This window comes from Dreissena polymorpha, chromosome 2, assembly GCF_020536995.1.
Source record: "Dreissena polymorpha isolate Duluth1 chromosome 2, UMN_Dpol_1.0, whole genome shotgun sequence".
NCBI classification, from domain to species: domain Eukaryota; kingdom Metazoa; phylum Mollusca; class Bivalvia; order Myida; family Dreissenidae; genus Dreissena; species Dreissena polymorpha.
This window is the reverse complement of record NC_068356.1, coordinates 117,289,068-117,301,577: the sequence shown is the minus strand read 5'-3', so window position 1 is coordinate 117,301,577 and position 12,510 is coordinate 117,289,068. Positions and strand designations below refer to the sequence as shown.

At 34.7% G+C, this 12,510-nt stretch overlaps 2 protein-coding genes across 4 annotated transcripts in view; one reads left to right on the top strand and one right to left on the bottom strand.

Annotated features, from left to right (window-relative positions):
- LOC127868665 (DNA polymerase subunit gamma-2, mitochondrial-like) overlaps positions 1 to 2,155 on the bottom strand; it is a 34,230-nt gene extending 32,075 nt beyond the window's left edge. Inside the window, exon 1 of the mRNA XM_052410603.1 lies at positions 2,011 to 2,155. The gene's annotated coding sequence lies outside the window, so the exon portion shown is untranslated. The remainder of the gene's footprint in view (positions 1 to 2,010) is intronic.
- Positions 2,156 to 5,496: 3,341 nt separating this feature from the next.
- Positions 5,497 to 12,510, top strand: part of LOC127868663 (ras-GEF domain-containing family member 1B-like) — a 128,049-nt gene continuing 121,035 nt past the window's right edge. For 2 of the 3 annotated variants that reach the window (XM_052410600.1, XM_052410599.1), the window contains exon 1: positions 5,497 to 6,454. In XM_052410600.1, coding sequence (XP_052266560.1) covers positions 6,182 to 6,454 — 273 coding nt within the window. In that variant the 5' untranslated portion in view covers positions 5,497 to 6,181. Of the gene's footprint in view, positions 6,455 to 8,987; positions 9,010 to 12,510 lie in introns of those variants that run through there. The other variant, XM_052410602.1, reaches the window with a different exon arrangement.

Genomic DNA, 12,510 nt, shown 5'->3' with positions numbered 1-12,510 from the left:
TAACATTGCTATAGTCTAAGTAGTTTTGTATGTAGTTGACAAAAAGACAGTAATTCATCAGTACTTAATCTATAAAATTATATCTTAAATTGTAATACGAGAAAATTGAAGAATTATTTACTTATACAAACATTAAATTACATGGCAGTAGTTTTGTATGTATTTTTTCGTATTAATTTATAATAGTGAAAAGTCTATGTAGAGCTCTATTTTCGCGTTCTGCTAGTGTTTGGGCTGTTATACCTAAGTATTTAAAGGATGTCACTATTTCTAATAATTCTCCGTAAAGGTAGAAGTTGTAATTTGTATGGCGATTACTTTTTTCTTAGATCGAGGCCTTTGTTTTAGATGTATTTATTTTAAGAGACGCTATGCAGTAATTAAACAATAATTCCTTCGTTTCACAGGTATTTCTCTTGAGGAATACAAAGCCGCTGTGACGTCAGGATGCGAGCTTGACTTCGTCTGCAGTCCTTGTTCTAAAAAAGAACATACACATAGATCAGAGGCCGATATTGATGTCGATGACTTTGCTGCAAATTGGGAAATGGGATTCGACATTCATGACAACGTCACCGACGAGGACTTGGACAGTACGCGGGCAGAAGGGATTGGAAACGTGGACTGATGACGGCGCTATTGACGGTGATCACATTACCGGAAACGAAATGGACGACACAACTGGAAACGGGGACGATGACGGCGATATTGACGGACCGCCAGACATGGAGTGATGTACGCTGTCGAACTCACCTACCTGCGTGCCTGCGGAAAACTACTGAAATATCGAATGTGTTCAAATAGACCCTACGGACATTTCTTCGTGTTGTCATGTTTATGTACTTCATAAACTATATAAATAAAGAATGCTTTCAATGCGTTTTATGTAACTAAACTACTAAAAAATGTTAATAAAGTGACACAAGTTGCATTAAAATGTCAGGAAAAAAAACATGAAATATATATTAAAACATGTAATTATAACATAAATAATACTTGAAAAATATGCATTTTTAATTCATATTGTCACATTAATTCAGATGCTGTTTAAAGTCTTGTTTTCTTTTCAAGGCAGACACAGGAGCAAGAAATTAATCATTAATGTTACTTAAAAACATATAACATTAAAATTTTAAGTTAGCTGTAGAGTAATACAAGCCTTTTTTTTAAGAAAAACTTTTGAAGCTTAATTGTGTTAATATGAAATTTTATCTTCATGTAGAGAACAAAACTATATCTCTCAGTGACTAACACAATCAAATTGGTCATAGTGACTGCTCATTGTGTTTCGAAGTTACATGATTACATGTTCTTATACTGAACTCACTTGCATGACTTTAATGGATGTAATCTAATTTCATTGTGAAGAATTGCCCATCTCCTTTTCTAAATCGTTTTATGTAACTAAACTACTGAATTATCGTATGTGTTCATCGCGATGTTTTACAACACTGTAATTCTACGTTATTTTATGCCAAATAAAAAAACAAATAGACTCTACGGACTTGTCTTTGTGTTGCTTATACGCTGTTGTGTTTATGTGGTTCATAAAATATATAAATAAAGAATGCTTTCATTGTCGTTTTATGTAACTAAACTACTGAAATATCGTATGTGTTCATCACGTTGTTTTACACTGTTATTCTACGTTATTGTATGTCAAATGAATAAATAGGTCAGAAAAATATCTCTTTTTAGTTTTTTGTTACTACTCTTGAGTCTAGACTATAAGTTTAGTCATTGACGTGATAAATATCCTCTTAATAAAATTATATAATTGTCATCAATTAAACTACTCAACTATTGTTCCGCTAGTATGGGGGCGAAACGACCAGGTGCGAAACGACCAGGGCGGAAACGTCTTGGGGGCGAAATAACTAGGGTGCGAAAAGACTTGGGCGCGAAACGTCTGTAAATCTCAGAATGTTATTAAGTCTAATTTACTCCTAAGTTCTAACTTCTAATGTGGAGATGGCGGTTTTACAAATTTTATTGTTCAAATCTACTTACAATAACACAAGTGTGGTTCTATATGATGTTTAAGCAGATTACACAACAATAAGACCTTATTGGCTGCCATCTCCAAAAAAAACCTACAATATTCGCACAATTATTGATAATGAACTCGTAACAAATGAATTTGCATTTTCGCGCAATAAATAGTGTCGCAATATAACCGAGTTGCAACATAAGCAAACTTTCGTAGGCTACATGCCACAACGGTTTCAACTCCGTCCATATTTAACTTTACTGGTTCCGTGCGTTTTGATCTGTCACCCACAGTCGACGCTGACACTGCGAGGAATCTGTGAATTGTACTATGTGATGACTAAAAACGGCGGAGATGTTGTTCAAAGAGGACTCGCAACATATATGAATTGTTCAAATTATTCCTTAATAGTTTTTTATTATTCCTTAATATGAGTTCACAATCTTTAGCAGATGTATCATTTATTTATTGAGTTTTCACACATGAAGTAAGCAAAAATCTACCTTTTTAAAGATTTTTAAAGCAACATAATAGCGACGATAAGCGCAACCAGTTGGTCACGTTTTATAACATATCGGTTGTTTTGCATTAAAATATATCATAAATAGTGTAATGTACGATTACAGAGCATGTTTTTTTTTAATTGAGCGTCAAAAACAGCGACACCAATGTCAATGTTCTCGAGCTCTTAAAAAAAACATATATAATTCTCCCTAGAAAATAGACTTGATAATACCTATATAAGGCCGCGGCTTTTTTATGTAATCGACCTTCAATAAACAGGTTTACAATAATTTATGTCAACATCCGTCAGGCTTGCGTTTGTAATTTGAACCGACAAGGTAAGTAAAAAATCGTTCTCGTAATGTAACAATCTGGTTGAAATATAAATACAAAGTTAAAAGGTGTGCAAATAAATAAGCCATGATTCGTAATTGTTTTTCAGACTATATTTTATATCACACATAATACTATAGCTCTAAGTCCTTGTAATGAGAGTCAACATATTGTCAAAAAGTATCTTGCAAAATGTCTTAATATTGTACATGACCGTTTAAATTCATCGCATTTTCGGCACGCAGTCTTTTTATTTCCAACAGCACATGTGTAGGTAGATCTTTTTCTAAGGACTCCAAATATTGTTTGATTTGACTACCGTACATGGTTTTCTTTGTGTGGCGGTCGCTTGTGTGTTTTCCGCCGAATTGTTTTGATGCAAAATCATGTCTGGCATCTTTCCGTTGTGCCTTATGTGGTTCAACTTCGTTATTGATTATATCAACGGACCCTCTGCGACGATTATCAGCAAAAACACTGGGTATATTTTGGATGCTGTATTGATTGGTATTACTTGTTTCAGTTTTCATATTTTCGCAGTCGTTGTTGACATTTTGGCGATGTTTACGTTGATGGTCCGGAGATGGAGGAGTAACAAGCAGGCGAATTGTTCCTGCAAAGTCCGGACTCTCACTAGTTGATTTAACCACTGATTTTTCCGACTGAGACGCACCTACATCCAAGCGGTGTTCTGTCGGGTAGTTGTCGGAACTTTTTACGAATCCTGGGTCAGAGCGTGTTGGAGATGCACTGCTTATACGAACAGCTGCCAACTTTTCCCGTTGAATTCTGTCTCTGAGCTCGAACCATTTGGAAGGAAACTTTGAATATTTGTTTTCGTTTGAGCCTGTTGCTATGTCAAATGAATTGCGTTTGTATTTGGAATTCGGATCACAGGTAAGTGATGGATCATCTACCGCTTCAATGGGCGCACTATTGCGACGTTCGTTTGTGTGTCTGGGCACCATCAATGCAATACCAACTGACGATCGACGACGATTTAGGGAATAAAATGACTCTTCGTCATCTCCAAATAGATCTTGAGCATGGATCATGGGAGTAATCTTTTTCTGCCCCGTCAAAATACTTGCGCTTGTCATTTTAAGCGAGCTTACATCGACCGATGCTCGCCTTCCTCTTGCAACAATAATGGGAACTTTAAGTTTTTCAATATTCATCTTCTGTTGTAATTTAATGTAATTCTGGTCTACACGAAGATCTCTCGACTGCCGTCTGGCGCTTGCGACTGGAAGCACAGATACATCAATGGAAGAGCGACGCTGACGACCAACAGTTGGCGGCAAGAGGGGTTCAGACTGACGTCCTGTGTCGTCTCCCATTTGCTCGCCGATTTTTGAATTCGCCGCTGAAGCTCTGTCGTTCTGGCTGCTGGATAGGTTGGCGATGGCATTCCTGAAGTCGGTTGACATGTTAATTAAGTCCATACTTGACCGCCTCTGAATAGTAGCTCCTTTCTGCTTAATCTCCATAATTGCTGAAATCCAAGACAAAAAACCTCGACCACTGATACCTTAATATCAACGAAAGAACTAAAACGAAAAGCAGATATATATTGGTCCATAAAGGTTATGAAACGTTCTTTTCATTTGGGAATATAATGTGGTGTATCACACGTTTCAATGAAGTGGACGAAAAATGACCCTCGCGTATTGTATCGTCATCACACAAAAAAAAATTGCGAACTACAGTGTTAAATACAGGTATATAAATGAATGAATAAACTGTTAATTCATGACAAATTTCCGATAAATCGTGACAAATATGTTTACATAAAGCTAGAACAACGCGGAGGGCCTCGTGCTTGTTTTTAAACAAGAAAGACGAGCAGCCTTTTTCCATTCAACATGGCGGTCGGCGAGGCATACTGGTTGCTTTTGTTTTCGAATGGTTTCTTTCTCGTTTTAAACTTATCACGGGGGAATAATGCCAGATTCCACAACATCTACTTATACGGAACACGACATCAAAGACAACTGGGCAGAACAACTTGATTGCATATCAATTTTGTACAGACGTCGCAAACCGCAACCCACGAACAGATATATACATTGTATTTAAAAAAAATGTTCAGATCAGGTATTAAATTGTCCGCATTGAGCAGCAGATCGTGATATGGTAACTTCGTGATGTTAGTTTGGTTTTTCTTCAAAATTTGGAATTGTAATAATGTAAACGTCAACTTAGTTAGAAAACATATCGTGAAATGGCATCACCATCTCGCATATTTAATTCATGCTTTGCCTCAAGTAACAAAGAAGTACTCACAACATTTTATTTTATTTTGATTGTATGTAACAATGAGTTGAAATATTGGATTTTAGCGCAGGTCTCATGCGACAGGATGCAGGATTGTCAAACAATTCGGTGATATTGTTACATAAATTTAAATTCGATCTCTGCGGGTTGAGATAACCATATTAACAGATTGAACAACTTTGTTTGCACATCAGTTTTCGCCAGCTAAATACCAATCGAACACTAAATAAAGTAAATGTCGTTGTTATGTAAGTACTACAAGTAGCAGTTTTAGTTGTAGATAGCAACAGTAGTAATATCCTACATAAACAGCGAAGGTGTTGCTTTGTAAACTTGGCAATCCCGCTATAGTTGAATGTTATCGACCAGTACAATCACGTGCATAATGCCGCTCCCGTGAGTTGACAAGCGTCTATCGAGAAAGAAAAAGGCAACGCTGATACCGTGTCGAACGGCATGTAACAGTCATCTATAATGTATATCAGCTATAAAATTATCAGCCCAATCATAAACAGAAGGCGAAAAGCGAAATTGCTTTTAATTGTACAGTAGCGTTCACATTATCATGTAAACATAACACGGAGCAGTAGTATACAGTTATGTATATATTGAAATTGGATAGTGGAAGTTGGACTTGGAGTAAAATCTGTGCATCTCCATGTTTGTGCCATTGATTATGGAAAATACATTTTATAACTAAGTTTTATTTATTACCTTACTGTTGATAGATTCAGCAGCCAAGAAAGCCAATAATTGACTGATGCGGCTAGTTACATGTACCTGGATTTTACAATCTAATAGAATCGTGTTATGCTAGAATTTTGTTTAAAGTCCTGGACAAATCGTTTGAATTATACCTTTGAAAATACTGTACTACATTCAAGTGTAATTGTTTAAACTTTACGCTTAATAGTAAGTAAACATTTATTTTTTTTATTTTTTGATAAAGCATTTGTGGCTTCATTTTAACATATATTTTGTTAGATTCATGAAAGCAGTAAACTTTTGCATTTAATTAATAAGAAAATCTTTTTACATTCCTCAAATCTGACACTTGTTGTAATACATGTGCCGACGATGGAAGACTCTATTTCATCCAGCTCCTACAGCTTTAGTGATCATTCAATGGAGGATGATATAAATCCTGTGTGCACGTGCAAATTGACAAAGGTGACCTACTCACAGGACCAATCTTTCACGCACATCTCAGAAATGAAAAAGGCTATTATTTCAAAACATCGTCAACTCGACCGGTCTCAGTCTGAACCAGTCCTGCGCTTATCTGACAGGGACGACAACGAAAGTGCAGGACTTGAGCCAAACTGCGACCTCTTTGGTATTCAACTAGAGGTAATTGTAGCTTGAGTCTAGCATCGTAAATTCAACTAGAGGTTCTTATAACTTCAATTTGGTATCCACAACTAAAAGGGTTTACTAAGGGATTTTAATTTCCACATGCCCATGGTGCAAGTTGCTTTGAACATTTGCTTGCCCCCAATGAAAAAAGATTTCCGATGATTTTTTTAGTAAACATTTCTTGATATATAAACACGTGCATAACAATTTGAAATTTAGCAAAGTATAAAATACGCACACAAAATTTGACCCCTTTAACCTTGACCTTGAACTTAGGGTCCGTGTTTAGGTTTCAAAATCTGCGTTTAGGTTTCGAAAAAAGTTCATTACTTCTATCAAGCGTTTATAGGGGGCATAAGTCATCCTATGTTGACAGCTCTTGTTCAATATGTAATGTAATTTGGGTCAGTACAGTGACATTTTTATATGGCTCCGGACGGACGGAAAGACGGACGGACGGAAGGATGGAAAGACGGAAGGTAGGACGGAAGGATGGACAACGCCAAAACAATATCCTCTTGCCTATGGCGGTGGGACAATAATGCTAAAAATTGATAAATTTCACATCTTTCCAGAGATTTAAGCTATTAAACAAACAACAGAACACTGCATGCACTTATAACACACCCGGACTGCTCATTTAAATACATGTATGTATGAATTTGTATGAATAAAGTATTAATAAAACATGGTTGTGGCGGCTGATTGTAAGGAATGTGATGGTCAATCGAACATGAAATGCTCATAAAAAGATTTGGTTTTTCAATCATAGACCTCAGGTGTTGACAAGGTCAAATATTCTCATATAAGAACATTTCCCATACAACTGTTTTGTGAGGATGCATTTAAATTTCAGGATTTCATTTTTAATAAAGCAATATTTTTATTCATGTGTGAGGGAAATTGAAATATTTGTCCTTAATTAATGTTTCTGCATGTATTTTGAAAGTGCAATTCTTACTGTAATAAGTGTTTATAATTTCAAATATATTCAATCCTTATGAAATATCTATGACTGCATAACCACAATATAAATTGAAACACATTTACATAACAACTTAAATAATGTTGTCTGTTCTTTCATAATTTTATGGTTTTCAGTGATAGATATGAACAATCCAAAGTGCTTTTACAATGCCGTGTTGGTTATGTTAGTTTAATTTAATGATGTATTACATAAAGTATAATGAACTTAAATGTCAATACATTTTGCATACAGAGAAGCATTAAAGAAAATATTTAATTAATATATTAATCTTCATTCATCCTGCATTATTTTGGCATGTATACGTGAAATAAGAATGGGCTATGTAATAAAAATAACACACATACATTATAATGGCATTGTTTTACTATCTTAATTATCTCATTCACTTTTGACAAAACATGCAATTTGTAAGCAGAGCAGATCTAATTTGTGAAAAAATCATCAAAATAATATTATCAAAGGTCCTGTAATTTTGTTATGCACATTATGCAACATTGGTCATCTAGATTCTCAGGAGAGATACTATAGGTTTACAGTTTCTAGTTTCAGATAGCATATTTTCATTTTTTCTTCACTGATATGAATGTATTGTTTAACCTCATTCACATACAGAATGGCTCAAATGTAGTATAAAGGACATTAGCATTTAAGGACCAGTAAGCCCAAGGTTCAAGCACTTGATGAAGCTTGGACACAACATTGATTTTAACCCTTTCAGTGCTGGAACCGAATTTTGAAGGCCTTTGCAAACAGTTTGGATCCAGATGAGACGCCACAGAACGTGGCGTCTCATCTGGATCCAAACTGTTTGCTATTCTGATAGTATTCTATGGAAAAAAAATCGAAGAAAATGCTAATTTTAGAAAATCAGCAGACAACATTTAAGCAGACGACAAATTTCCCAGCAAGCAAAGGGTTAAATTTCTGCAAATAGATTGTTTCATGTTATAATATAAAATTGTTATGTTTCATACTGACACTTATACATGAAATCTTTTGCCTCATGTACTTAGTATAAACACTTGGAGTACCTTTAAACTTCATGTACACCATGTTCATGTATATCATGGCAAATTGTATAGGGTTCATGGATTATTGAACTTATAGTCAATACAAGATAACATGCTGATGGACTGAGCGATATTTGAAAACACTGGGTAAATTAGGACAGTTTACAAGAACAAAGTGACAAAATTTATCTTGACCTTTCTATCAAACTTTTTGCTGTTATCATATATATGCAATGTTTAATCAGAGTATGTTTTTATCGCATTAAGAATGGTTAGACCTAGATAACTTTAACTTTATGTTTGATTACGGGCTAAATCATTTATATATAAAATGTACTTTATACATTTATTATGATGCAGTTCATATAAATTATTTGTTCAGCGATATATACTTAAATACCATGTAAATTTGTTTGATATATAAGAAAAACTGAAATATTCTATTGTGGTTTTGTTTTGGTTGCATACTTGGTATTGGTTTGAAAAGTTATGATTACTATCAAGCCAAATATTCATTTATTCCAGTAACATTACCAAATCAATACAGGAAGGTAGGTCATCAAAATATTTATACACATGTATATATTTTTTATCTAATATTTTGTATATTTTTCCTTTGCACCTATGGCATGAGATCTAATATTTCAAATCATTATTTAACATGATTTCTTTAGTTAATTTTTAGTAAATTTCATGAATATGATCCACTCTGACAATCATGATCACAAACCCAATAGTTGTTTTAGCGGACTGATCAAATGAAGCAAAAATGATTGAAAACACAACTAGGAATACAAAAGAAGTGTAGGGTCGGCAAAAAAAAAAGAGAAAGTAATGGATACAAGTTAATTAGTAAGAAAGACATATGATTAGACATGAATAATCTTGAGGTTGTTGTTTATTCCTGTCACTTCTATTGCTGTAACAAATAATTCAAACAGATCATGAGTAAAAAAATGTTTTCTAAGTAGCAATAACAACAATACACTGTACATGATAATGTATTAAGTAATACAACTAATCTTAAAGTATTTATTGCATTAAAATATTTGTTTTCACTAAACAGTTAGGGGCAACAATCTTATAGATCACCCAATAATGATTGTCAATACAAATGACGGTGCAGTGATCCATCAATTTTGGATACACTGTATCATTCAAACTTGCAGTGTATTGACTTGATTGTACATCAGCATAACAAACTGGCGACAACTAAATGTGACATTTATTGCTGGACAGAAGTTTTGTTAAGCCTGGACATGTAATTTTATGCATAACTTATCATATAAGGCCATTATCACTGGGACTGTAGGTGCATTGTGGACAGGCTAGGGATGTCAATGCTGTCCGAGTTTCTGTGTTTGCCTCTTGGGTGAAACGTTGCTCCAGTTTACTGAGTGTAAATGAGATAGCATAAATTAATTGTATAATCATCAATAAATCTGCTGTGACATGTATTTATGATAGCAATTAGCTTCAAACTGCATCAGAAGTATTTTCATTATCAGACTTACTTGTTTGAAATTGTCTCACTGAACTCATTTAAACTTTATCAGCCTTATTATAATCATAACTTAATAATTTGGTAATTATATCCCGCATTACAAACTAAAAGGGAGTGTACTGGAATCATCAAGGCTGTGTGTCCGTCTGTCCATGGTCTCAAACTTGTCTGCAGGGATTACATTTGTCAAATGTAACATTCAAGTTTGCAGATATTGTTCCTTACACTATAATGTTGTTCATGTTGCATTTTTAGCTTGACTATTACCGTAATTACTCTATGTTTTCGGACACTTAAAAATGATTATTTTTTTTCGTGTCCGAAAACTAAGATACGAAAAATATTCACAATAAACAGGTGTCCGAAAACTTAGAGTCGAAAATTGAAGTGTTCGAAAATAGCGTAAATTGTATCAACGACTACCTGTAATAGCACTGCGCGTGCCGTGTAGTATAAATTACAGTTATGTATGTTTGCACTGCATTTGAAATAATTTTAAATGCTTAATTTATTTAACGAGTTAAAAGATGAGCATGTGATGTACCAATACTCGCTAGTATGAACCTGTAATTAACGCAATAAAAAAAGCAAACTATGGATATTTTGTTTGTTTATATCTGATAGTTGTTTTCTAATTGTTCGAAAAACTTGCAATATGGTGCATCACACTTTGAAGCATTTAGTGTTTGTCACAGTTATTTTACTGAGAAGGGGTAGTACAGTTGTGGTAGATAATTGAACTGTAAATTGGCACTACCCCCTGGTAATTGTCATAACGCTAATGCTATCGGACGAAACCATTGTTTAATACCGGTTTACAAGGTCATTTACCAAATAACGCAAATGTAATGGTCCGTTGCCCTCAGACATAAACCTTCCATGTTTTTGTGATGTTCATCCAGTTGTAAAACCCCATGATCGAAGTGTCATTAGGTATCAAAAACAGGACCGAAATTGGGTTAAATAGCGCTGTAAAATATAGTGTCCGAAAACTTAGATTGTCCGAAAACATAGAGTAATTACGGTATATGTGAAATATATATAGTGGAGCTATCCTACTCACCCCGGCGTCGGCGTTCCCGTTCCCGTTAGCGTTAGCGTGCAAATGTTAAAGTTTGCGTACTACCCCAAATATTTCCTATGTCCTTTGACATATTGCTTTTATATTTTGCATGCTTCTTTACCAACATGACCCCAATCTATAAACAAGAGCAGACAACTGTATCAAGCATTTTGACAGAATTATGGCCCCTTTAATACTTAGATAATTGAACATTTTGCTTAAATTGCCATAACTTCTTTATTTATGATCACATTTGATTCATACTTTGACAAAACAACACTTACCTGACATACCACAATGCACTCCACCAAAACCATTCCCCATGCCCCACCCCAGAATGATCCCCCCCCCCCCCCAAAAATAAAAAAAAAAACACCAAACTTTTTTCCCCTTATTTTTGAAAAATCATCTATTAAATGACCACACACCCACATTATACCCCACCCTCTCCATGATGGCTTACGTTATACTGTCAAGCACTCGAATAGTCGAGCGCGCTGTCCTCTGCCAGCTCTTGTTACTGTCCTGCTTTGAAAGTTACTATTGTAATGCCCCTTTTATGCCCCCAAAGGAGGGCATATAGTGATCAAACTGTCTGTCTGTCCTTCAGTCACACTTTGCGTTTCGCATTGAGGTTTTGAAAAATGCTCATAACTTCTATGTACCTTCAGATAGCAACTTGATATTGGCTTGCATGTGTATCTCATGGAGCTGCACATTTTGAGTGCTGAACATCAAGGTCAAGGTCATCCTTCAAGGTCAAAGGTAAAAAAAACTAAATCAAAGCGGCGCAGTAGGGGGCATTGTGTTTCTGACAAACACATCTCTTGTTCAACATAGAATTGACTCAAAACATACCTGTAGGCATTCTCCTATGCTGCTCAATGTTCAGCTTTCAAACTTGCAGGAATTGTATCTAATGAATCTAATGTGCATTTGAGATTTGTGTTGTTCTGCATATAGTATGATAAATCCAACAAAAACACATATTTTTTCTTTCCTTTTTTATCAATGTTTCGGCTTACGCCTTCATCAGGATGATACAAATAATAACAGAAAGCGGATGTTACGTCATTGACTTAACGTACATTAAAATGCGTGAAAATGTACGTCAATAAAATGAACGTTAATTAAATTAAGCTTAACTTTCGGATTCAAGAATACACAATTTCCTATAAAATTATATATAAAAATACTAATAGGAAAAAACAAAAGTAAGCTTAATTAAATTGAAGAGCTAGTCTTTTATGTTAAAAAGAACTTTGTTATTCATACCATTAGGGTGTAATGTTTTAAGTCTATGTATATAGTAAGTTTCTTTACATAGACGATCTATGTTGTTGCTAACAACATCAATTGGCATAAAGGAAAAGTCATTTGCGCTGTGGTGATCTTCATTAAAATGTGATGCGACCAAAGTTGAAAATTCAGGGTTAGAAAAGTTTTTTATGTCAAATCGATGACTGTTCATTCTTTTTGACACCG